General features: G+C 45.3%; 1 protein-coding gene across 4 annotated transcripts in view; it reads right to left on the reverse strand.

Annotated features, from left to right (window-relative positions):
- DNAH14 (dynein axonemal heavy chain 14) overlaps positions 1 to 27,041 on the reverse strand; it is a 257,879-nt gene that overhangs the window by 184,295 nt on the left and 46,543 nt on the right. For 3 of the 4 annotated variants that reach the window (XR_006706041.1, XM_045453286.1, XM_045453287.1), the window contains exons 14-24: positions 22,254 to 22,358; positions 22,047 to 22,165; positions 21,220 to 21,294; positions 15,728 to 15,815; positions 12,388 to 12,641; positions 7,598 to 7,829; positions 6,841 to 6,894; positions 5,023 to 5,168; positions 3,013 to 3,081; positions 1,787 to 1,973; positions 764 to 840 (exon numbers count right to left, since the gene is read on the reverse strand). Coding sequence is in view for 3 of the 4 variants with exons in the window: in XM_045453286.1 (XP_045309242.1) it covers positions 764 to 840; positions 1,787 to 1,973; positions 3,013 to 3,081; positions 5,023 to 5,168; positions 6,841 to 6,894; positions 7,598 to 7,829; positions 12,388 to 12,641; positions 15,728 to 15,815; positions 21,220 to 21,294; positions 22,047 to 22,165; positions 22,254 to 22,358 (1,406 nt within the window). In the remaining variant the exon portion in view is untranslated. Of the gene's footprint in view, positions 1 to 763; positions 841 to 1,786; positions 1,974 to 3,012; positions 3,082 to 5,022; positions 5,169 to 6,840; positions 6,895 to 7,597; positions 7,830 to 12,387; positions 12,696 to 15,727; positions 15,816 to 21,219; positions 21,295 to 22,046; positions 22,166 to 22,253; positions 22,359 to 27,041 lie in introns of those variants that run through there. The other variant, XM_045453288.1, reaches the window with a different exon arrangement.

Consider the following 27,041-nt stretch of genomic DNA (forward strand, 5'->3'; position numbering starts at 1 on the left):
TTACATTTCTCATTTAATTTTTTTTTTTTTTAATTTTTTTTTTTTCAACGTTTATTTATTTTTGGGACAGAGAGAGACAGAGCATGAACGGGGGAGGGGCAGAGAGAGAGGGAGACACAGAATCGGAAACAGGCTCCAGGCTCTGAGCCATCAGCCCAGAGCCCGACACGGGGCTCGAACTCCCGGACCACGAGATCGTGACCTGGCTGAAGTCGGACGCTTAACCGACTGCGCCACCCAGGCGCCCCTACATTTCTCATTTTAAATGAGGCCTTTTATTCCAGTGTATCTTTTAGGTTTATTTATTTTGAGACAGAGAGCGTGTGTGAGCATGTGCACAAGTGGGGAGGGGCAGAGAGAGAGGAGAACAGAAGATCCCAAGCAGGCTCTGAACCATTAGCACAGAGCCTGATGTGGGGCCTGAACCCACGAACCACAAGATCATAACCTGAGCTGAAGCTGGGCACTTAGCTGACTGAGCCACCCAGGCACCCCAGTGTATCTTTTATTATATAAAGCTAAGATACAGTTTTTTTTTTTTTTTTTTTAAATAGGTCCTTTTGTGGAAAAATACCCAGGGATTTTGTGCATTTTCTTCTTCTTTCACATTCTTAAACATTCTTCACCTCTACCATATTTTTATCTCTACTTAAACATCCTGAGAGCTCCCTGTTTTATCTTGACATCATGACTTAGATTTTTACAAATTATTTTCCCCATGTCATGTAACTCTCTTTGACCTAACAATCAAAATTCAACTCACCGTTTAAACTCCCATTTCTTCTTTCCAGCTGCTATTAAAACTGTCTTTAGAGACCTCAAGCCAAAATCATAATGATCCTATAAAGCATTAAAATATTTGAGTTATTAAAGTGTCTCAGGGAAAAACGGAACTTGGAAATAAATGGGCCTCCGACAGTCAACCCCCTCTTCACGTACACCGTGGAGACAGACCACGATGCAACTCAAGAAAGCCTCCATTTTGCTTCCAATCCCCTTGCTTCCCTCCCAAACTGGTGCCCCAAGCCTCTTTTTTTTTTTTTTAAAGTTTATTTATTTGAGAGAGAGCGCGCGCATGCACGCACGAGCAGGGGGAGGGGCAGAGAAAGAGGGAGACAGAGAGTCCCACTCAGGCTCGGTGCAGAGACTGATGTCGGGCTTGACCTCACGAATTGTGAGATCGTGACCTGAGCTGAAATCGAGAGCTGGACGCTTCGACCGACTGAGCCCCCAGGAGGACCCTCGAAGCCTCCTTCTAAAAAGAAAGTTAGCTGTCCCTGTCCCAACCACGTTGGGTTACAGACAAGTACTCTTCACGCTGGCGTATCCCAGGACAATCATTTTCAAAACATGGCGCTCAGATGAGCAGCATCAGGCACTCTTAGGAACTTGTCAGAAACACAAAGTCTCAAGCGCCACCCCAGACAAGAGGAAAGCTGGTGGGAGAAGTCCAGTGACTGGTGTTTTAACCTGTCCTCCCAAGTGTTTCGAAGCACAGTGAGGTGTGACAGTCACCGCTGTATCTGTCAGCTTCCTGGTATGGAGAGAGCAGCCCATCATGTAAAAGAGCAGATGCTTCGTGACTGTCTCCAGGGCCCAGAGTCGAAAGGCTTAGAGCCCTGCCTGACTTTACACATCACCTCACATCCGCACTGGCTCATGAACCCGATGCGCTAACAGGATTCCAGCTCCATTATTTCCCCAGGTCATCCCTGGTCCGATGCCCCAAGAGTCTCATTTGAAGTTTTATAGAATCACTTCTATTTTGAGAAAAGCAGTTTGTTACCTGTTGTGAGAGTTGTTTGTTAGCTAATTCGTAAATGCTAACCAGCTTTCCAGAAAGGGATTTTGCAGATTTGAAACCGGATGAAAACAGCATTATTTCAGTAATCATTTGATAATGGGGAGCCATCATCGCCACTGGGCGAAACAGAGATTTTAAGTTATCTGGGAGTTCTACTCGACCTTTGTACCTTAAGCGGGTAAGAAAAACAAAGAAACAAAAAAACCAGACCACTTTTCAGTTTTTCTAATGAGGAACCACACAATATAGTTTCCCCCCAAATAATCCAGTTAGCTTTCTACTAGTTTGTCACATTAAGTTTATTTATTTATTTTTTTTCAACGTTTATTTATTTTTGGGACAGAGAGAGACAGAGCATGAACGGGGGAGGGGCAGAGAGAGAGGGAGACACAGAATCGGAAACAGGCTCCAGGCTCTGAGCCATCAGCCCAGAGCCCGACGCGGGGCTCGAACTCACGGACCGCGAGATCGTGACCTGGCTGAAGTCGGACGCTTAACCGACTGCGCCACCCAGGTGCCCCACATTAAGTTTATTTTTGAGAGAGAGAGGTGAGGGGGAGGCAGGGAAAGAGGAGCAGAGAGAGAGGGAAACACAGAATCCAAAGCAGGCTCCAGGCTCTGAGCTGTCAGCACAGAGCCCGACACGGGGCTCGAACTCAAGAACCGTGAGATCATGACCTGAGCTGAAGTGGGACACTTAACCAACTGAGCCACCCAGGCGCCCTGTGTGACCTTTACCTGAAAACAAGTTTGCAAGACAGTTTCTATTGCAGTTTTCATCTCAAGAGCTTCCTCCTTTACTGTCCTTTCTTCCTGTGCCTCCTCCCACAGGGCCCCCCATCCCCTCATCAGATGGGACCATCTGTATTCCCTCTATTCCCTCGAGCCCTCCCAGCCTCCGCTCCTTGTAACCACCACATTCTACTCCCTCTGCTACTCTCTGTTTGTTTGTTTTCTGTCTTCTTTGTGACAAACTGCTGACCTTTGCCTTTCTCCCTGGCTATTCATGAAGTGAAAAATCCCTCAGTCAGAAACGTCCACGTGAATAATTCCGGAGCCACGGCTGTTTAAGACACGTGGGGGTAGAGAGATTCGGGCGTTGGCAAGGGAATGGCAGATTACAGTGTCAGACAACTGAGTCATGGCTACGATTTAAGAAAAGATTTTGACCTGTCTCCAACCGCCAGCACAGGTTAACCGATACTTACTCAGGATTCATGGTGACAAATACCGCACAAGACATATTGATACGAATGTCTTTTCCTTCCAGTACAAACCTAGAATACATTGGAAAGGGGTTCAGAATGAGCCCCCACCCCCATGTGCCACTCTGGTATGTGGATTATTTTTCGCTGAATACGAAGGCCCGAAAAACCCAGAAAAAAACCAGAAAAAACCTCCCCCTTAACTGCTTCTAAGAATTCAGACGGAGGGCCCGGTCCAGAAAGAGAGCGGTCACCAGAGACGACTACGGCAGGTTTGGGCCGCGTGTGGCAAACTGTGGGGAGCTCAGCACAGCCTGCTCATCCCAATTCCTGTGTCCCATAGTCTTTGCAGGACACGACAACTGTCTGTTCACCAAACATGTGCTCTTCCCATCTCCTGTGAGTTCTCTTCCTTCCCTCGAAGCCCCAGACTCCTTCCCCCTTCTCCTTAGCTCAGGATGGCACACAAACCTTAACCGTCTGCCTGTCTTTGAACGTCTCACGTGTGTGTGAGGCTCCCCTCTGTATGGAATTAAAGTTTTCTCCTGTTAATTTATCTTACATCGGCCAAAAGAGCCTAAAAGGGTAAAGGAAAAATTTTCCTCCCCTGTACAATATGATTCATTACTCAGAGGACTGTTTTCTCTAAGCCAAAGGATGTTCAAACTATAAGTGAGCTTGGGAACTTTCCTAAGGCTGTTTTACATTTAAATCCAAACCGCACGGACTGGGGAAAAATGACTGTAAGAGGGAAAGAAGAGGCTGATCTCAAGCCCATGTTGCGAGCCCTGCTGGGGCTCAGGTTTATTTGATTGTGTCTGCGGAGTTTTGTGGGGCCTGAGGCAGGAAGGCACCCACCTGAATGAACTGACTGAATGGGAAAAGAACCCTAGGAGACCTTCGGACACAGGATTCTCCCTTGGTGACACCGTGGAGCAAAGAGTGATCATGGCGCAGAGTTCCTGCATTAGCACGGGACACAGCCCACCCTCAGCTCCCCGACTGAGTAATTTTGGGAACGCTGGGAAGGAGAACCCTTGGCATGGACATTAGTGCCCTGCTGTCAGCACCAGACAGAGGGACCATGGAGAGAAATCCTCCAGTGATTTTATGGACGTCTAATACCAGTGAGGGTGGTCGAAGCAGGAAAGGAAAAACACTGGCAACAAAGCCTGGGGACACCCCCACACACACACACTTTTTTTTTTAAAAGATTGTAATAGACATTTTAAACCCACAAGTCCAATTATACCCATAAAGTAAATCATGTAAGCTCCTGAATTTATCTGACGAGAAAGACATTTTTGCTTGGATTAGTAAACATTAGTAATCTGAACATACAAATAGTATTTTTATAGGATTTTTTCAATACAAGTCTATTAATTCAGAGTAATGGGATAAGGGAGGGCTTCAGGTGTGTGGCCAGTATAATTTTATTTTTTAATTATTTTTTTTTCAACGTTTATTTATTTTTGGGACAGAGAGAGACAGAGCATGAATGGGGGAGGGGCAGAGAGAGAGGGAGACACAGAATCGGAAACAGGCTCCAGGCTCTGAGCCATCAGCCCAGAGCCCGACACGGGGCTCGAACTCACAGACCGCGAGATCGTGACCTGGCTGAAGTCGGACGCTTAACCGACTGCGCCACCCAGGCGCCCCTAATTTTATTTTTTTAAAAAGATGTAGAATTAAAGAAAAAGTCTTTGGTTTCTTCACATGAAATAGGTACTAAGAGAATTTAAGCCCTAAAGTAAAATTAGTTGGAACATATTTGCGACCTTGTCCTGGTGGCTCCCAAGACCGTTCCAAGGCTGGGCAAGAGCCTGGATACCCCCAGGTTGGCATGAAAGTTAGTTACATATATTCACACGTTACTTGACGAGCAAAGCGGACATTCAAGACAAATGTCATTCTTTTCGGTCTATGTTCGGGGAGGGAGGAAGAACCCAAACCCAAACACTTACTGTACAGCAAGTATTTGATAGTAAGTAACCAAACACATTCAACCCATACCTGACCAAATAGCTGTCTTTTGTGGCCTTAATTGTTAGGATCTGCGACGCAATCACAGAGAGGACCTGCACATCGATCCGATTGAACTCGTCCAAACAGCACCACGCTCCCGACTGAGCCAGTCCGAGGAGGAGTCTTCCTATTATCTTGAAAACAATTATTACACAGGTGAACATTCTCCCGGGGCCATGGCTCCGTGCACGCATTCGGCCTTTTACCCGAACAGGGGCACTGTGCGCGGCAGGTGCTCGGACGCCGCAGGGCAGGCTGGCGCTCTGGGGAGCTCACGGCTCAGCACAGGGGTCCTCATATCCGCTCTCCTGCAGCCACAGCCTCGGGGCTGAGCGGAGGGCGTGCTGCTGCTGGGTGATGCACCCGAGGACCTGCGGGAGCTGGGCCACACTGGGGAGGCCTCCCAGAGCCCCGGCAGGTGCAGGTCGGAGTGCCTGGGGCTCTCGGCGCTCCCGGGAGACTCACGGTCTGGAACCTACCAATGGGTAAATGGTGGCTGCAGAAACAAGTGAAAACTCTGTAGGCCCGGCAGAACCTGTGTAGACGAAGACAGGCTAGGGACCGTGTGAGCTGGGGCATGGGAGACGGGAGCGCACGTGGGAGCCCCTCCGGGTGGGACACAGGGCCTGGTTCTCCCCACTGGCTGCAGGAATCACATCGTGTCTTTATTTAAAATTTTGATATTCGGTTTATTGTGGGTTTTTTTGGTACTAATTTTGATTCTTTTTTTTTTTTAATTTTTTTTTTTTAATGTTTTATTCATTTTTGAGACAGAGAGAGACAGAGCATGAACGGGGGAGGGGCAGAGAGAGAGGGAGACCCAGAATTGGAAGCAGGCTCCAGGCTCTGAGCCATCAGCCCAGAGCCCGATGCGGGGCTCGAACTCACGGACCGCGAGATCGTGACCTGGCTGAAGTCGGACGCTCAACCGACTGCGCCACCCAGGCGCCCCAAGTACTAATTTTGATTCTAAAAAAGTATTGCATTAAAATATTATTTGATTAGCAGGCTTCTCGGCTCCCCCTCAGGTTTTGCGTGGGCAGGCAGGCGCCTCAGTCCTGTCCCTCCCCCGGCCCTGCTCCCCCCACCACAGGAAGAGACAAGAGACTACTTCCTAAGGGTCTTAAAGATAGGATGCAATCAGCTTGTTTAGGTTTCATTGATATTCTTGATGTGCTAAGTGAGCACAAACTGAAAACGCAAGATCTCTGGATAATGGACTTTGAACTGCAAATCAACTGACTGCCATAAAAGGTAACTGGCCGGAACTTAACATGCAAGACAAAATAGAGTGTTTCGAAACTTCAGGTCAATTTGGCACAGGCACAGAGGTACATTAAATTTTAATAAATACTTCAGAATGTTAGGAGCTACGCCTTAGGTCACGTGCTATCATAACAAGGCTGACATAAACTCAATCCTCCGTATCAACCCTGCCTCACATTTTTGTGTTAATAGCCTCATTGTTCTTAATGATTACCTTTTCAGTAAATAAAGGTATAAGGTTAGAACTTATAAATTTATATTAATAAAGCAGTACTCTTAATTTCTTAATATAGTCACGTCCCATATCAGATTTTGCTTGGAAAAGTCCCCCATTAGAAAGTTTGAAAACCACTGTCTTAGGTAGTTCAACTGCATAATGTTGTAAGTCTCAGTTACGTTAATTTAAAAGAATTAACAGCATTTGCAGTTGCTAACACTCAGTGTCTCTCCAAGGGAAATATTTTCCTTGTTCTTTCAATCCTCCATGAACTATTTCTATGTATGCTATTTTTTTCCTGCATAGATATGAATAGACTTTACCTTATAATCCAAATCCTCAAAACAGTTGAACACCACACAATGTTTGCCTAATGACTGAAAAACAACAACATTATTTTAGTACATTGTTCAGCTTCTGACGCGAAATACTAATGTTAAAACTTCTAGAGTAATAAAATGTCTTTACTCTTTTGAGAAAACGTTGCAATATAAGCATGCATTACCCACCAAATTTAGAAACACTCAAAACCGAGTGGAGTCTGAATGCGCATACGCTGTTTGTTAAGTTGATCAGTACGTGGAACGCTAAGGTCCTGTTTTTAAAACACACCAACGAGTAACTGAGAAAAAAGCGTTCCAGGGACGTCAAACACGTCTTGTGTTCATCAGTTACTTCTCTGTCACTGTCTCTCTCTCTCTCTCTCTCTCTCTCTCTCTCACACACACACACACATACACACACACACACACACACACACAGCTATTAATCACAAAGACTAGGTAAAAGTCTGTGTGGGGAGCTCAAACAAAATGGGTCACCCTTAAATGAAGGGGGACAAGACCACCATTCATGCGTCAGCTTGTTCGGTGGAATCCCAAACGCGACGCACGCTCAGCGTGCAGAGAGGCCAAGTGCCTGTGCACTGTGGACATTTAAAAATTAAAGGACAAATTATATGAATTAATAAGCGTGGTGAGATGTCTGTTAAATGTTAGGAACATCTCAATAGCAGGAACAGTGTAAATTTAAGGTACTGTTAAGGTCTGTGTATTTATTCTGGATACAGAAACCGCTTACCTTTGCTAGATCTTTGACACTCTCTGTTTTGCCCGTCCCGGTGGGCCCAAAGGGGCAGCCTCCGAGATTCAAGAGCAGAGCCCCCGTGAGCGTGAGCTGGCACCTGTTGGTGAGGGGCGTAAGGACCAGTCTGGGGGTACAGCCCAGGTACTCGTAGCCATAAGTAAAGCTGGCATCGCCTTGGGACACATAGCACAGCTGTTGTTTTTCGTTCCACTGATACTGCAAATGTCTGAGAACGGTATTTTCAATGCTCATGTTATTTGGACAAAACTATTTTTAGTTTTTTTTTTGCACATGTAGAAACACAATAAGAACTAAAAACGGGATGTTGACTAAAAAACAAGTACAAACATTAAAATAAAAACGACAGGAGTTACAGATCATTCAACGACTACATCAGACACGAAATATTAGGACTCAGAACTCTACAAGCTTACGAGCACTTTTCCCGGCGAGGAAAATGGCCTTGCTGAATCTTGCCGCTGCTTTGGTGTGGTGTGGGCAGCACTAACGGAGGATTTATACAAGAATCATCCCTATGAAGTTTATTACGGTTTTCAATAAAAACGTGGCTTATGGCATTGCTCATTATAACCAGGACCCTTCCTATAAGGGTAACTGAGGGAAATGCTCTTTGTTTAGTATCGAACAAAACCATTGTATTTATCTTATGACCCCGTCAACTGTGTGGTAACTGTAAATCTTCTCTTCTATAAGAGGCTCTGGGTAAAACTTGTGACCAATCTGTAGCTTTACAGTATGTGTTCTTCCCTCCCCCCATTTTTATCAAGATATCGACATATACCTTTGTGTTAAAGGTGAACACACAACATAACAATTTGATACATGTACATATTGTGCAAGAATCACAATAAATTTAGGTAACATCCCTCATTCACACAGTTATGAACTTCATTTTCTTGTGATGACATCATTTAAGATCTACTGTCTTGGCATCGTTCCAATAAAGAATTGTTAACTACAGGCGCCATGCTATACATTCCATCCCCAGAACTTATTTCTAACTGGAAGTTGGTACTACGACGTCCTTCATCCATCATCCACCCCAGCTCCATCCCCGGCCTCTGGCAGCCCCCAATCTCTTCTCTGTTTCTATGAATTCAGTGTTTTGGGGTTTCCCATATAAGTGGGGTCATAGATTATCTGACTTATTTCATTTAGTGTAATGCCATCAAGGTCCATCCATGTTGTAGGATTTCCTTCATTTTTTATGGCTGCGTGATATCCCATTCTATCCATGTACTACATTTTCTTTTTTAATATTTTTTAATGTTTATCTATTCTGGAGAGAGAGAGAGAAAGACAGAGGGAGAGAGGGAAGGAGGGGAGGAGGGGCAGAGTGAGAGAGAGAGACACATAGAATCCGAAGCAACCTCCAGGCTCTGAGCTGTCAGCAGAGCCCAACACGGGGCTCAACCTCGCAGACAATGAGATCATGACCTGAGCTGAAGTCGATCGACTGATTAAGCCACCCTGGTGCCCCTACATTTTCTTTATCCCTTCATCAGTTAATGACTGTCTTGGCTATTATAAATAATGGTACGATGAACGTGGGGGTACAGATATATTTTTGAGATAGTGATTTCATTTCATTAGGGAAAATACCCAGAAGTGGAATGGCAGGATCACATGGTAGTTGTATTTTTAATTTTATGAGAGACCACCATCCATTTCCAGAGTACGTACACCAATCTACCTCTCCACCAACAGTGTATAAATGTATTTTCTCCACAGCCACAACAAAATTTGTTACTTCTGGTCTTTCTGGTAATAGGCATTGTGACACATGCGAGGTGATATCTCATTGTGGTTTTGATTTGCATTTCCCTGGGGATTAGTCGTGCCGAACAGCTTTTCACATACCTGTTGGCCATCTGCATTTCTTCCTTAGACTGCATGTCTATTCAGTTCCTCTGCCCATTTTTTTAATCAAAAAAATTTATTTTGCTGAGTTGTAGTTCTTTATATATTTTAGATCTTAACCCCTTATTAGATTAATGGTTTGCAAATATTTTCTCTCATTGCATAGGCTGCCTTTATTTTATTAAAAAAAATTTTTTTTTAACATTTATTCATTTTTGAGAGACAGAGAGAGGCAGAGTATGAGTGGGGAAGGGGCAGAGAGAGGGGGAGACACAGAATCCGAAGCAGGCTCCGGGCTCTGAGCTGGCAGCACAGAGCCCGACGTGGGGCTTGAACTCACGAACTGAGAGATCCTGACCTGAGCCGAAGTGGGACACTTAACCGACTGAGCCACCCAGGCGCCTCCATAGGCTGCCTTTTAAATTTATTGGTGGTTTCCTTTCTTGTGCAGAAGCTTTTGGTTTGATGTAGACCCATTTGTTTATTTTTGCTTTTGTTTCCTTTACTTTTGGTGTCAAATCCGAAAATTATTGCCAAGACCAATAACAAGGAATTTACTGTCCATGTTTTTGTGTAGAAGTTTTATGGTTTTAAGTCTTATGTTCAAGTCTTTAATCCATTTCAGTTGGTTTCTGTGAGTGGCATCAGGTAGGGGTCCAATTTCATTCTTTGCATGCAGCTGTCCAGTTTTCCAACCACTATTTATTGAAGAGACTATCCTTTCCCCATTGCCTATTCTTGGCTCTTTGGTCACAGATTGACTACATATACGTCAACATATATATACACGTATATACGTCTATATGCCTGTCTGTCTGTCTATCTATCTATCTATCTATCTATCTATCTATCTATCTATCTATCTCCTGGCTTTCTATTCTGTTCCATTGGTCTGTGTGTCAATTTTTATGCTAATACCATAGTGTTTTGATTATTATAGCTCTGTAATATAGCTTGAAATCAGGAAGTGTGATACCTCCTTCTTTGTTCCTCTTTCTCAAGACTGTTTTGGATATTTGAGAGGTCTTTTGTGGTTCCGCAGAAATTTTAGGATTTTTTTTTTTCTATTTCTGTGAAAATTGCCATTGGAATTTTGAGAAGGTTTGCATGGAATCCATAGATCACTTTGGGTCGTATGGACATTTTAACAGTATTAATTTTTTTCAATCCTTGATCATGGGTTATCTTTCCACTTGATCCCATGACCCCGGGATCATGACCTCAGCCAAAATTAAGAGTCAGATGCTTAACTGACTGAGCCACCCAGGTGCCCCAAGAGAAAATCATTTTTTTGTCATTGTTAAATAATCACAGTTATTTACTAATGGGATGTGTGTATGTGTTGTGCACTACATAATTTCTCAAACCTTAGAATCAGATAGTATACTGCCAATCTTGTTTCACGTTAATTTTCATTTAGTGCTTGCCTTTTTTTTTTTTTAATTTTTTTTTTTCGACATTTTATTTATTTTTGGGACAGAGAGAGACAGAGCATGAACGGGGGAGGGGCAGAGAGAGAGAGAGGGAGACACAGAACCAGAAACAGGCTCCAGGCTCTGAGCCATCAGCCCAGAGCCCGACGCGGGGCACGAACCCACGGTCCGTGAGATCGTGACCTGGCTGAAGTCGGACGCCCAACCGACTGCGCCACCCAGGCGCCCCTAGTGCTTGCCTTTTTTATTAATCAGGGAAACTGTCCAAAACCTAGCTTTGCAAGGATAAGAAATCACTGACCGTTTATCGCGTGGTCTCACGTTAAACCTGTCAGTTACTCGGAGCTACTAGTTTGCCTGGTGTCTGACAGGTGTTCTGTATCCCTCCGAGTCCTTCAAAAGTTTAACATTTTTTGCTCACTGGTGTCCTGTGAGTTCCCTGTGGTGCCTTAGGTCATGCTGGCCCGTAATTTGCGAACCGTAGCCCTAGAATCACAGGTGCTCTCAGTTTATTGGAATCACGTCTTTTCCACTTTGCTTTTCTACATATGCTCTTCCACCCTTGGTTTTCACTCTCCGAGAGTCACTAGCAAAGTAGCAATGACACACTAAACTCTGGGGTGATGGTTCAAAAAGATGGCGTATTTCCTTGGCAATTAAAAATGTAGACCGTTATACTTCTGCCAGAAGACAAACGTGTGAGTACGTGTCAAATAGAAAGTACTCTGGTAAGATATACGCAAGTGGTGTTAGTCAAATATATCGGCCTCTCTGCTCCATTTTCCCTAGAGTTTAAGGAAATTGTCACATCAAAAATAAGGAGATTTATAGTAACGCAGAATTTCTTAACAGTGAGCTTTTCTTAAGAACCAAAGACCTTACGCAGGCAGGACAGTTGTTTTTCCACGAACAGAGGAAACCGTAGAGAAAAATTAGCTCAGAAGTTTGAAACTGCACATTTATTACAGGACTCTTCTGCTTGATCTTTTCTCCCCAAAGCCGGTGGTTCTGTTTTTCTACAGTGTCGTGTTTGCACACGAAACACCACGTAAGTGTGAGTACGCGCTCCCAGGCTCCTGCTGGGAGAAAGGGGTTCTGACACCTGACTTGTGTCCCAGAATGGAGCACGCACGGGGGTAAGTGGAGGCCCGAGGGAGAGCTGCTGTCACTGCCCGCTGAGAGCTGCCCTCTGGCTGAAAGGCGAGGGAAAACGCAAACACAGGAAGAAGGAAGCCAGTCCAGGAAGATGGAGCAGAAAGAGGTTCGAACCAAGCGGAAGGACAGTGGAAAGGAGGAAGCAGCAGAGGCACGTGGTATCCAAACCGACACGGTTTGCTCAGAATTTCTACATGTCCTGGAAAAGTAAAACTTGGATTCGACAAAATCTGAGGCAGAGAATTAATTTACCGAGAGGGAGCGCTGGACGAGGGACGAGTTATTTTAGGTGGTGTTGTCGTCTCACCTACTTACCTTGTCCACTCAAAATCATCTGCACTGAAGACCCCTTTCCGCAGCAGATCCCCCACTATGTCTCTGCAGTGAACGTACAGCGTGAGCAGCGCCCCCAGGACGGCTTTTGTGCGCGCGTTACCGCAATCCAGCACCACAAGCTCCGAAATCTCCTCCAGCTGACCCATCAGACCGGCACGGACTTTCTCCAGCTCCTCTCTTGAACGAGAACTCGCAAAACTTCTGATGCAATCATTAGAAAACATGATCTGGCTCTGAAAAAGAGGTCAAGATGACGAGTGAAGAATAAACTTGATGGATTAAACCAGACCTTTTCATACCATGTGAGTGTGCGCAGTTTACCTGCTTGTACGTATCCGAGAGTAAGACACTGAACTCGGGTTAACACCTGTGGGGCCCTTGTTTTTTAAGAAGCCGAAATGTATTTACCACCAATATTTATACTTTTGAAATCTTGTATTCTTTTTTTTTTAAGTTTATTTATTTCTTTTGAAAGAGAGAGAAAGCATTGAGTGGAGAAGGTGCAGAGAGTGAGGGAGACACAGAATCCCAAGCAGGCTCTACACTGTCAGCACAGAGCCCGATGTGGAGCTTGAACTCATGAACTGTGAGATCATGACCTGAGCTGAAGTCAGACGCTTAATCGACCGAGCCACCCAGGTGCCCTGAAATCTTGTATTCTTAACCACCATCACTAGCCTGAGTAGTAATCCAGGGACAGTAATAATGGTAGAAAACCCCAACAGGAAGTCAGCACCGTTTCCTCAGTTGAACCCAGAAATACTAGTCTTAGAATATGGTGTCTGCAATCATAATTTTCAGCAACTCCAAATAACTTGCTACTTGATCCATCTTCGGACACTCACTCTTCCCATAAACGCCAGAGCTGTTTTAAAAAGGCTACTGGATTAACGTCATATTGACCTGGAAGTCGGTGGAGGGGACACGTCAGGAGGCTTGTAGGCTTCTGCCCCATAATGAGATAAATCGTGATTTCGGTCACTAGGATAGTCCTACTGAGGGAGAAGTGTGCTGCGGGTGAGAGGGGACAGTGAATTCGTTTTGGAATTTTATGAATCTGAAGTGCCTAAGAAACATATAAGTAAGGCTGTGAAGAAATAAATACCAGAATAATTAACATGGAGGTAATCTGTATAGCGAAGGGGGGGGTGGAGATTTTGCCCAGAGCAAGGTCAGAGGGTAGAGGATGGGACACCTGATGCACCCGTCGGTGCTGCTGGCTGACTTTCTTCAAGGATGTGGTAACCCACAGCAGTGGATCAACAGGAGGCTGGACACGGAGGCTCAGGAAGTAGGCGGGAGCAAGTCTGGGCCAGGCAGCAGGGACCGTCATCGAGGCCACAGCACTTACCAGAGCCAGAAACCACCCCACTGCTGGGTTTGAGGCATCTATTCAAGATTCCCAGCCTTGGGGGAGAGCATCCAATGGGCCGAGTGCCCTCCCTGGGCTGCAGCAGTGGGGATGGAGAAGGATTTGATCCCAGTGAGGTGGACTGGGAACCAGATCTTCATTTATTTATGTAGATGGATGGAAGGGAGTCCTCACTCGCTATGGCTTGGATAAACCCACGCTGGGATTCTGGAATTCTGTCGGTGGCCAGAGCGTGCAAACATCTCACCCCCGCCCGCCCACAGGCGTCTGCCGGGAGAAGGTTCCCAGTCACGTCACGTGCGCAGGAGAAAGGGAGGCTGTCAACTGTACAGGGAGGAGAGATGAGCAGTAGGCAGCCTGGGAGAAAACGGGGCAAAGTCTGTTCGGTGATTTAAGCTCAAGCCTATAATAAAGCATTTCTGGAAATGACCCAGCCTGCTTCTTACCGTTAACATTTTTGGAGGACCAGGGATCTGGGGAAGATCTTTTCTTCGTAGAGCAGATTCGATCATTCGAATGCCTGGTAAACCACAGAAACATCCAGATGGATTCATTACAATTTCGCCGCCTTTGCAGACAACAGCTTCAGCAAGTCCTCAGCCCAGGATCTTAGAGGATCTGATCGATATTCAGTCAAGGGGACGACAAACGGGACCAAGGGGATTTGATATCGGAATTTGGGCCCATAATCCCAGGTTCTCTTAACAGAGACTCGGCAGTTGTGGTGGCACAAGGCAGAGTAAAACGAGGTGATGTTGGTTTTACATTTAACAGAGGATTTAATGAAGCCACTCGACAACAGTAACTCCTGATGACGAGACTTCCGCCTTCACCACTGCGGGAAAACTACTGTCTCCATGGTTCCTGCAGACCCTCATCGCCAACGGACACAGAGGACTCTTCAGGCCTCTCTAGAGCATTTTAAAATGATGACCAGGCACTTTTTCTAGAGAAAAGTCCATCAAATTCCCTCTCTCCTGCCTTAGCTTCCAGGACCCCCCTCCGGGGCACTCGATTCCATCTTTGCACAGCCCCCTCCTTCATCTGTTACAGGTGGGTGTCCACTGGGGTCTTTCCTCTTCCTTGTCTTTTTCTGCAGGTTCTATACACTCTCTCAGCTTCAGCCATTACTTCACTGGCTCTGCTCACAGGAGCTGCCCGCCTTGGCTTTCTTGGTACCACACGTGCCTTGCGTTTCTTCTTCTTCTCCTTTGAGGCCCAGAATAATGGCTCCCTGCAAAGATATCCAGGTGCTAATCCCCAGGTGCTTCTGGCACCTCACTTAATTAAATCAAGACCTTGAGGTGGAGAGATTACTCTGGATTATCTGAGTGGTCCCGATATGATCACATGGGAGAACTTTTTCCGCCTGCGAACAGAGGGAGGTCAGACGAAGGAGACCGGCCAGAGAGACACAAACACCGCTGGCTTTGAAAATGAAGGAGGGGCCACAAGCCAAGGGGTGTCAGTGGTCTCTAGAAGCTGGAAAAGGTGAGGAAAGGGAGGCTCCCCCAGAGCCTCCAGGAAGGAATGGGGCCCGGCTGACGCCTTGATTTTAGCCAGTGAGCCCAGGGAGGCCTGGAACCGGCAGAGCCGCGATGTAATGAACGTGTGCTAAGTTTGTGGTAACTCTCTAATGGCGATGGTAGAAAACAAACACAATGCAACAGAGTGACATCCCTAAGAAAATAGTGTGCGATTTATTTTCATCCAACGTTTTCTTATGAAAACATTTAAAAACATGAAAAGGTGGAATTATAAAACGAATACCCATATACCCACCACCTATGTGCTAATTTTTTGCTACATTTGCTTTCTTGCACATCTGTCCGTTCGTCCATCTTATGTTTTGATGCATTTCAAAGTAAGTGGCACATATAAGTACCGTTCATGATGGTTTATTTCTACATCTTTGCTTTCTTGGCACTCTAGTTCAAATTAACTTACCACTGTGAGGACCACTTGTCCCGGATGAGACACCACCCACATGGAAAAAGTCTGGTAGCTCCAGTCTTCGACCCCTTGACTTACAAATCTATAAACAAAACGTTTTATTTCCATTATTACATGTAATCATTGTGGCCCCTTAATGATCAAGCATGACAAGATTTTCCCTTAGGATCTCTAATTTTTTAACTCTAGGTATATGTATGGGATCAAATGCTAGAGATAACAGAGCCTTAATTCATGCATAATGAATATTCCTTAAACTTCTCTTTAATACCACCTGTACTTGTCCAGTGAGGGGCCACCAAGTTTTGGGGATGGTAAAGCTAGAAGGGGGAGACGACACATATTTAGGTTTGAACTTCATACTATCAGTGACAAAGTCAGCATTTAAAATAATTTGTACAAGGGTGCCTGGGTGGCTCAGTCGGTTAAGCGTCGGACTTGGGCCCAGGTCACGATTCACAGTTTGTGAGTTTAGGCCCCGCGTCGGGCTCTGTGCTGACAGCTCAGAACCTGGAGCCTGCTTTGGGTTCTGTGTCTCCCTCCCCCTCTCTCTGCCCCTCCCATGCTCATGCTCTGTCTTTCTGTCTCAAAAATGAATAAAATGTTTAAAAAATAATACTAATTTGTACAAGATGGAGTACTGGGCTGAAACCACCAAATGAACTTTAGCAGTAAGGCCTTGCATTTAACTTTAAAAATGAGTCATAATGAAGAAAATAGGATTTATGAAAAATATGTAGAAATTTTTCTTTAAGACTAAGTTCATGTGTGCCATCAGTATATGTCTTCATATTGTTACGGTGGGTTTTTTTCACTCACAGTTTTAAGTTTCTATATAGTCAAATTGATGACTCTTCACATTTTCTCACTGAAATTCTCACACATTTTCTCACTGAAATTAGAAATTCTCAACACTAAATCTGTTTTCTTCTAATACTTCATTTATCAATCTTTATTTAGACTTTATTATTTTTTTAATTAAAAAAATGTGTATTTATTTTGAGAGAGAGAGAGAGAACCAACCGTGAGATCATGACCTGAGCTGAAACCAAGAGTCAGACACTTAACCGTCTGAGCCCCCCAGGTGCCCCTAGAATTTATTTGATTTTTAAAATGAATATTGATTCTAATTTTTGCTGTAATTGCAAATGGTGTCTGTTTTTATTATTTTCTTCTTTATCATTGCCACTGAGGGCAAATAGGTTTATAGTGACTTTTTATATATTTCAAGACAACATCAGTGGCGAATGTATGTTTAATCAATTAAATTGGTCTTTTATTTCATTTAGTGTTTGTTTTCTTTTGGTTTGCTATTCCATGAACTGTCTTTATTGCTTTTATTCATAACTTTTTGTAGCATGGCTGTATCTCTCTAACAGGATACAGTTCCATTTATCTTTTGACAAGATCTTTTAATTAGGATCGTATTCCTATTTTGACCCTCTCCCCCCACCCACTGCACACTGTATTTTCTTTAGTTTGTTTCCCCCGGGGTTTGGGAAATATTTATTCTGATTTTTTATAGTCTATAGTGTGAGTGGATCACGATTTTTGACTTAATAATCCTGTCTTCATCCTGAACCATACTCTTTTAAACGATAGATGAGACACGAATATTATATGTAATACACGTATTACATATTTTATACATACACACGCACACACATGCACACCACACTGGACGACAACAAAGTGTGCTCTGGGACACTGACGACGATGAAAGTCTCTCGCAGACAGACAGCCAACTGGGACTGAATTACAGAAAGAAGAGCAGAGAAACCAAAAAACACCACTGTCGAGTGCAACAAACACAACAGCACCCGGGGAGGATCTTCGGATGGTCACGAGAGCCATGACCTCTGCCTGTGTCCCCACCACCTGCCCTGTGCTGACTTCCAGGCGGGGGTGGGGGCGTTGGGAATGCTGGAGGGAGCAGCAGAGCAGTGCCCGAAATCACAGCACACACCCTGAACCACGGATGGGGAAGATAAAGAGGAAGGGACGGTGGGGGTGGGGAGAGAGGGAGGGAGAGCAAACAAGGGAAGGGGACCCTGGCATTTTCCCCTAAGAGGAGGAAGATCTGAAGCGGGGCTGGAACTCCGGGACCAGCGAGGTGACCCGCGAGGTGACAGAGGGGGTGTGCAGGCTCCGGGAGAGACAGAAGGAATCTGCAGACGCTGAGAGATGAGCCACCACGGACTGGGCCCCGCGTCCGTCCTGCCAACTGCAGCCGTGGCGGGCGGCCCGCTGCGATTACGCACTGGTGTTTGCTCGCAGGGGGATAGGGACTCGCCGGTGTAAGCGTGAATAACCCAGTCTGCCCAGGGGCGCGGTGTGAACGGAGCCCACGCAGCCTCGCGCAGCTCTGTTCCCAAAGCGAGCACACATCCGAGGCTCCGGGACCCGATGCATGTCACGGGTGGGCGGCGGCTGACGATCGCTCAGCCAGAGGGGAGTGTCACTTCTGAATACGAACCTCACCTGGAGAGACAGAACACTGCCAAGTCCTACAACACTCGATAAAATAAAAGTAACTTCTCCAAAGGTGAGAGAAGACCTCAGTTTGGGCTGACCTGCAGAATGGTCACGTATCAGAACGAAATCTATGCTTCTCCCAAAACCCGGCAGAAAAGGGCAGACCCTGCACTTCCACCACCCCTGCGCTGTTGTCTCCTGCTCTTGACCCAGGTGTCATCAAGCCCCCCACTGAGAGGCCCGCCTGAGGCCACACTGCAGCATCCCAGCTGACATTCCAGCTCTGTCCTCCCCGCCTGGTGCTCCGAGGGTCTCGCGGTGTTTCTCCTTGACCCGATCCACTCAGCTCTTCCTCACCAACGCATCGCTTTGGTGATATTTTGGGGGAGCTTAGCATTCAATTCTAAGTTGGGTTTGAACTTAGAAATTAATTCCATTCAGATTAGCATGCAAGTAAGAGAGCAAAATAAAAATATTTGCCACTCACAGATGCTTTCTGAAAAAATTACTTGGAAATAGATAGCAGAATGAAACTAAAGTCTACAGTGTGAGACATATGAATCCATCACGAACAAAAACCAAACCAAACAGACCAAAAAATTACTAACACTAGAGAATTACAGATGCATACACAGGGAACTAACAGCAATTTGGAATAAAATCCCACATGATTACGGAGGTGACGAGAGGACATTCTGGAGTGACCATGCACACTGGGGACAAATCGGATTTTACCACAGGCTTTGATTGCATTAACATTTTAAGAGTATTCACCAGGAAAATGTGTCTCTGACTTTGGCATGTCTACCCCAAAAGAGATGAGGAAACTCAATATAACAACAGTAAGTGAACTCCCCCCACCAAAACCAAGAGCCCAGTCACGAGAAGACATACAACAGGAAACCGCGGGAAGGAGCACACATGAGGGTACTCGGGGAGTTTATGGAAGGGACTCTGCAGACGTGCAGCAAGGTTAAGGGAGGCAACAGGGGTGGTGAAGCATTTATTTATTAAAAATAGTGCTGGGCATCCAGGTGGCTCAGTCGAGCATCCAACTCTTGACTCGGGCTCATGTCATGATCTCACGGTTTGTGAGTTCGAGTCCTGAATTGGCTCTGCACTGACATCGTGCATCCTGCTTAGGATCCTCTCTCTCCTCTCTCTGCTCCTCCCCAGCTCGCACATGCATGCGTGCTCTCTCAAAATAAATAAATAAACTTAAAAAAAAAAAAAACAAAAGAAAGAGGGGGCCTGGGTGGCTCAGTTGGTTGAGTGATCGACTTCGGCTCAGGTCATGATCTCACAGTCCGTGAGTTCGAGCCCCACTTGGGGCTCTGTGCTGACAGCTCAGAGCCTGGAGCCTGCTTTGGATTCTGTCTCCCTCTCTCTCTGCCCCTCTCTCACTCATGCTCACTCTCTCTCTCTCTCTCAAAGAATAAACAAATATTTTTAAAAAATTTTTTAAAAGAAAGAAATGCTAGAAATACGAAAAGGATAAAAATCCACAGAAAAGGAAGAAATGTTTAACACAGTTTTCTAAAAAATAAAGTAAGTGGACCAAAGAATGAACAGGAAAACAAGGAAAATTCAACATAAGGAAATCTGTTATTGTAATTCATGACAACCACAAATCAAAGTTGAAAGAGTATTTGGGATTCTTGGTAGTTTCATTGAAAAAACCCTCTGATCTTAATAAACATCCTTTAATTATTAAAAACTCTGCAAACAAGGAATAGAACAAAACTCTTTACTTTGATGAGGGGTATATTCCAGAAATCTAAGCATCGTTACAAATGGGGAAATACTAGAGATGTTCCCAGTAAAGTCAGGAACAAGAGAAGGATGCTCACTGTCACCTCTGCTTTTCAACACTGTACATCTGTCATCCTAAACAACATGAAAAGGCAGTGACACTTTTCAAAGGACTGTAAAGAGACCTTAGTAGCAGTATTATTATTATTATTAGCATTATTAGCAAATGACAAGACTCTCTAACCAGAAAACTCCCAGAGTAACAAGTGGAAATCTGTTGGTCTCTCAAATGCCCAGATGCCTTTTGCGGGGCGGGGCATCCTTGCCCACAGGAGTTCCTACCCTCACACATAAGAGGACATCTGGCCCTTATCACATCACCCCAGGGAAAAACCAGAGCCAGGGAAAGCCACTGTGGTTATTTATGTAAGTAAATAATAATCTACTCTACTCTAGAAGCCTTGTGTGGGCATTCAGGATCATATTAATAAATACAGATATTAAAACCTCAAGACCAATAAGTAGCTTTTCTTTTTTTTTTTTAAGTTTATTTTTATTTAATTTGAGAGAGAGATAGAGAGCAAGCCAGAGAGGGGCAGAGAGAGAGGAGGAGCGAGAGAATCCCAAGCAGGCTCCACACTGTCAGCACAGAGCCCGATGTGGGGCTCAAACTGATGAACTATGAGATCATGACCTGAGCTGAAATCAAGAGTCGGATGCTTAATCAACCGAGCCACCCAGGCGCCCCCCAACCAGTAAGTAGCCTTTCTAGAATCGACCATAAATAATTAGAAATGTACAAGACTGCTCTAGTCAAATTAGTTTTACAAGTTCCCACTCTGAAGCTCTCCCTTCAGGAACAGCAGCCAACAACAGACTGAAATGTAAGGAGGAGAACATTATGAAGACTGAACCGAACAAACAGTGTGAGGAAGCAGAAGCCGGGTGAGCTGGGTCTTTTGGAAGCAGGTGGCGATGCCCACCCCAAGTTCAGGTCCGGGCCAGTTTGAAGATACTCGCGAGTCTCAAAGCACACAAAACCCGCCCGAGTGCGGTCCGTGATGATGCTCTCAAGCGGACATTCACACTGTAAAAATGATTATTTTCCATTCAGCCATACGCCACCGTGTTCTATCAAAGCCCGTTTCAAAGACTTTACTCCATACATTTCTGCGGATACTTCCCACTTAGATTAATAAATAATGAACTGAGTTTAAAAAATATATAACGTAATCTTAGGATTTAAAAATCGTACTCACTTTTTCAGCACATCAAACATGCTTTTCTCAACATTTACCAGCCACTGTTCCACGGCACTTCTTACTCGAATTTTCCTGTATTTTTTTCAAAAATAATTTGCAAAGAATTCTTCTTATTCATGTCTCGTTCCTTTGATAAGGCTGTAGACTAATAAGTCTTCTACACTTATAACATGCACAGGCCAAAAGATCATAAATCCGTAATTCTGTTTATTCTAGATCTTAATTTGGAAATCTACACGGAAAACATACCACCTAACTTGAGGAAATCCTGACGTCGAAACCAGGGGTTTACAAAATTAAGAGTTTCCAGTAAGATGTGAACTGACAAAGTAGATAAATTACATTACAAAGCGTTTTTGTATTCCTCCCTGGTTCTTTTCAACAGCCGGCCTGGGGCAGGGCTGGCTTAGGGAGGCTGGTGATGGGAGCACATGGGTGCAGCCTTTTTAATCAGCTCACATCAGGAAGCACACGCCAAAGGCTGGCTGGCAAACTGGACCGGTGTGGCAGCAGGACCTGGCTAACTTGGGGACATTCACAACGGGGCCCCGGGGTCGGGGAGGAAGCAGGGGAAGCAGCATTAACAACCCCAAGCAAATTGCCAATCCCCTTCCTAAGTTCCTAGAATAAAACCTCGTGGTGGCATTCAGGACGATAGCAACAAATACAGAAATGGAAAGGTAAAATTCTGCCTAGGTACGTTAGTTTTGAAGAAATCATTGGCTCAGCAAACTTCCGTGAAATATCAGAAATGTCCACGCAGATTATACAACAAAGAAGTTTTACAGACTGGGAATGCTGAGTCTGTAACCTACAAACCGTACTTGGGCAGCAGAAGGCACTCTCCTTCAGCAGATATGAGCATTATGACGGCAGGGGGCCCAATTTCTTGCTTCCACAGCAGTAACCGTTTTATATTTTCAAAACATTTCGCAAGATGAGGCTATGGACCAGAAACTAATGTCAGCACCGCTGAGAAATTCTGACCTGGTTGGGAAATAGCATCGCTGAGCGTGGAATGATGACATTACCTGTAGAGACTCTGGATTTCTGCTATTCGCTATGATGTCGAGAAGTTCAGTGTTGCTGAGAAAGTAAAATCTGGGGAAAATCATTCTTTTAGTTTCAAGGTAGTCCTGTCCGGAACCAAAAGAAATGAGAGTTCATAATCTATGATTAATTCTGCTATGACGCACTTCCCCATTTGGGCCTCTGTTTACACGCAAAACCCACAGTATTTAACTTGCAGTGTGCAGACTACCAGTAAAAGGGTGACCCGTGCTCGATCTATGCTTCAATTGCTAAAAACAATTCTTAATAAACGAAACTGAAACAAATGAAAATAAAAGCAAAAGTCCCGCAGGTGAACACACGCGCACAGACACCACTCGCAAAGCGCTGTGGGCCCCCAGGCCCCACCTTTCTGCTGTTGCCCGACCCTGTGGTCCCGTTGAGGACGAGGTCCCTCTGCCGGTGGCCCCCCTGCTAATGGACTGACAGGGATGCCACTCTCCTGTTTTCTTCATCCCTCCGCCACTCATGACCATTTGCTTCCAGGACTGCTGTGGAGCCCACGCTCCCCAGCCCCTCTCTCCTCCCACTTGCCACTGTACTTCCTGCCTGGCTGGGCACCTGCTCCGTGGCTCCTGTCACTTCCCTGTGTCCCACACCTACGCGTCCAAATGCTGATCGAAGATGTTCATTTGACTGCCCCGTAAGAATTATATTTCCAACATGTACAGAATTCACTTGTTTCCACGCAAGCCTCCTCCCCCTACTTCCTATCCCTGCGGTGTAATCACTTTCCCCTCCCGTGGCCATGACCCTGGGCCTCTGTCCTCTCTCCTCCACACACCCACCTGAAGCTCCCGGTCCACCTTCTTTCATCCTGACCATCGTCCTCCCTCAGTCCCCCCAGGACTTCTAGCCTTTTAGTTGGTTTCTGTATATGTATTCCCACTGCCCCCGATCTAGACATACTCTGTGCTCCCTTCTACGGACACATTTCTCAATCAAGTCATTTTACTCCCCCAGTCAAAATCCAATGACATTCAAGGCCCTTCGTCATCTGGTCCTGCTTCCCGGAGAATCTCCCCTTTCTCCTCTTGCCCCTTTGCGACCAAGGCATCCTCTGTACCAACCCATTTACAACTCCCGAACGTGCCACACTTGCTTGTGTTCTTCCCCGTGGCCTAGGGTGCTCCTCCCAGCCACCCCCTCCCAGACTCTTTCACCTGGCTAACTCACACACTTCTTCCCAAACCCAGGTGAGTTCTCACTTCTCCCGGGGCAAGGGGTGAATCTCTCTCCTTTCATGTGACCATACCATCCAACCCATCACAGCATACATCACATGCTAGCATCTCTCTACTCTGGTTCCTGTAATAGATCTCGAGTTCTGTAATAGGAGGGGAGGATGTGGGGAGTCCCAGTATGCAGCTGCAGTGCCTGGTATGAAGCAGGTGCTCAATACATGAATAAATGGAAAATCCCTGGTTGGTAATGATGCTTAGTAATAGTCCAAAGATGCGCTAGAAGTAATGAGAAGACTTATTTCAGTCCCTACTCGGTAAACTTGCTATTATTAACCAGATCCCTCTGGGAGGGGCCTCAGATCCTGGATTCATATAGCAGAAGGTCTTCCTGGGCAGAGAACTTTCTATAGGCTGAAACTGCCATATGTAGGTATTCTGGAGAGGTCATTCCAACCACTGTGAATTGTGTTCAACAAGGAAAAAGAGATAAAAAACTGGAAAGAGGTCTTGGTTTATGAAGTGAATATATTCACCCCGAATCTCAAATATTAAAACCTGATATTTAAAAAATATGTAAGTCTAGATGACAATTTAATGTTCTGGCAAAGGTGTTTTTTGTTTTGTTATTTGAGATAGAGAGAGATGTAGAGAGAACACATGCCAGGGAGGGGGCAGAGGGAGAGAGAAAGAATCTTGAGCATATTCCGCACTGAGCATAGAACCTGACGTGGGGCTCGATCTCACAAATTGTGAGACCAGGACCTGAGCCAAAACCAAGATTCAGATGCTTAATCCACTAAGCCACTTAACCTAGGTGCCCCTGGCAATTTAAATATATGGAATCAATAACTTACTTTATAAAATTATCAAACTAGGACTTCTAGGGATGATGGCAGAGTAGGAGGACCCGGGCTTGCCCCACTACCCAGGTACACCTAGATAACACCCACGTCAGCATATATAACTCAGAAAATGACACAAAGACTGGCAGAACAATCCCCCCCTCCCAACTAAACGTAGAGAAGAGGTCACAGTGGGGAAGAGAGGAAGGGCAGAGAGGTGCTGAGGACCTAAATGGACCTAGGAGTCTGTCTGCAGGAGAGAATGGGTGCAGAGAAGGGAGAGAAACAGAGCCTCTCATGGAGAGCCAGCATGAGAAAAACAAATCCCCATAACATCTGGCTTGGAAATGAGACGGGTCAAATTTTACAAGTTCTTACGACCAACAGGACTAAAAAATCTAGAATTTTAAAAATCAGTAGCTGTGCTGGAGAGACAGAGATCAGTGAGGGAGTTCTCCAGGAACAAAGTTGCTGGCAGGTACCATTTCCTGCCCTTCCCCCCAGCCTAGATATCCTGACACCTCCTGGAACGAACTTGCTAACAGCAACTCCCCTTATTCGGGTGTGTACAGTCCCCCTCCAGCCAGACCTCAGCTCTAGGTCCCCTCCCACAGTACACCTGCACAGACCATGGCAGCACAGTGCTCCCATCCATGTGCATGCTGCGGATCCACCCTGTCTAATACGCTCGTGACCAGATCCCATCGAAGCAGCACCACAAACCAGGCAGTGTGCGAGCAGCCCAGACAGGGGCCACACCACTCCACAGTGAGTCCCGCCCTTGGGAAAGGGGAGGATAACATACACACCAGTCTGACCGTAGCCCCAGCGGTGGGCTGGGGGCAGACATCGGGTCTGACTGCGGCCTCGCCCACCAATAAAAGTTTCTCCGGACCACACAGGGGAAGTGCCCTGCAGTTTGGAGCTACCGCATCTCTAGCAAACTCCTGGTCTGATCCGCCGCGCCCCAGACTGACCCACTAACCGCACAGGGACCGGACCCTGCCCACAACAGGCAGAGCCACTGCAGACGACTGGATGGAAGGTGAACACAGTTTGGCCACAACAGTAGGACACCACTGTAGCAACGCACAGAGGGGACACCCTTGAAGCACCATTTTCCGGTGAACAGGGGACACTGCACCATGGGGCACTATAGGACCTCGTCTTCCTAAAGCCACTGCTTTAAGTGCGGGAGACACAGCTGACTTTGCTAACAGAGACACAGACACAGCAGTAGACAAAATGAGGAGACGGAGGAATAGGTTCCAAATGAAAGAACAGAACAAAATCACATCAAGAGAGCTACATGCAAGAAACATAAGTAATGTGCCTGACAGAATTTAAAGTAACCATCATAAATGACTGGACTTGAAAAGACAGTGGGGCATCTCAGTGAGACACTCAACAAAGATAGAAATCAGAGACGAAGAAGACAACTGAAGTTAAAAATACATGAGAGGGAATACATAGTAGACTAGAGGAAGCAGAAGAATGGATCAGCTACCTAGAGAACAGAGTAATGGAGAGCAATCAAGCTGAACAGAAAAGAGAAAAAAGAATAATAAAAACTGAGAACAGGTTAAGGGAACTCAGAAACACCAGGAAGCATGGTAACATTCACATTATAGGGATCCCAGAAAGGGAAGGGAGAGAAGGGGGGCAGAAAATTTATTTGAAGAAATAATAGCTGAAAATTTCCCAAATTTGGGGAAGGAAACAGAAATTCAGATCCAGGAGGCACAGAAAACCCTTAACAAACCAACCCAAAGAGGTCAACACCAAGACACTTAGTAATTAAAAAGGCAAAAAGTAGTGATCAAGAGAGAATTTTAAAAGCAGCAAGAGAGAACACATGGGTGGCTCAGTCAATTAAGTGTCCAACTTCAGCTCAGGTCATGATCTTGCCATTTGTGAGTTCAAGCCCTACAATGGGCTTTGGGCTGTCAGCACAGAACTCGCTTCAGATCCTCTATCTCCTTCTCTCTCTGCCCCTCGCCTACATTCTCTCTGTCACTCTCTCAGAAATAAGTAAACATATATAAAAGCAGCAAGAGAAAAGAAAACAGTAACATACAAGGGAAACCCCAAAAGGCTATTAGCTGATTTTTCAGCAGAAACTTTGCAGGCCAGAAGGGAGGGGCATGATATAATCAAAGTGCTTAAAGGAAAACACCTGTAGCCAAGAATACTCTACCCAGCAAGGCTATCATTCGGAACAGAAGGAGAGATAAAGAGCTTCCTACACACAAAAAAAGTTAAAGGAGTTCATGACCACTAAACCAGCCCTACAAGAAATGATAAAGGGGACTCTGAGTGGAAAGGAAAGACCATAAACTGGAGTAAGAAAAGCAGGAATCACAAAAGCAGTGAAAATAAGTATATATGTAAAAATCTGTCAAGGGATTCACAAAATAAAAGTAAAGTATGTAAAGTATGACACCATATACATAAAATGTGGAGAGGAGTAAAAATTTAGTACTTTTTCAATGGGCTCAGACCTAAGCGACCATCAACTTAGTATAGATTTCTATATGCATAAGATGTTATATACACACCCAATGGGAACCACAAATCCCAAACCAGTAATAGATATGCAAAAAATAGAGAAGAATCTAAGTATATCACTAAACAAAGTCAGCAAACCATGAGAGAAAACAGCAAGAGAAGAAAGGAACAGAGAAGAACTACAAAAACAACCACAAAATGAGTAACAGAATGG

This window comes from Leopardus geoffroyi, chromosome C3, assembly GCF_018350155.1.
Source record: "Leopardus geoffroyi isolate Oge1 chromosome C3, O.geoffroyi_Oge1_pat1.0, whole genome shotgun sequence".
Classification (NCBI taxonomy): domain Eukaryota; kingdom Metazoa; phylum Chordata; class Mammalia; order Carnivora; family Felidae; genus Leopardus; species Leopardus geoffroyi.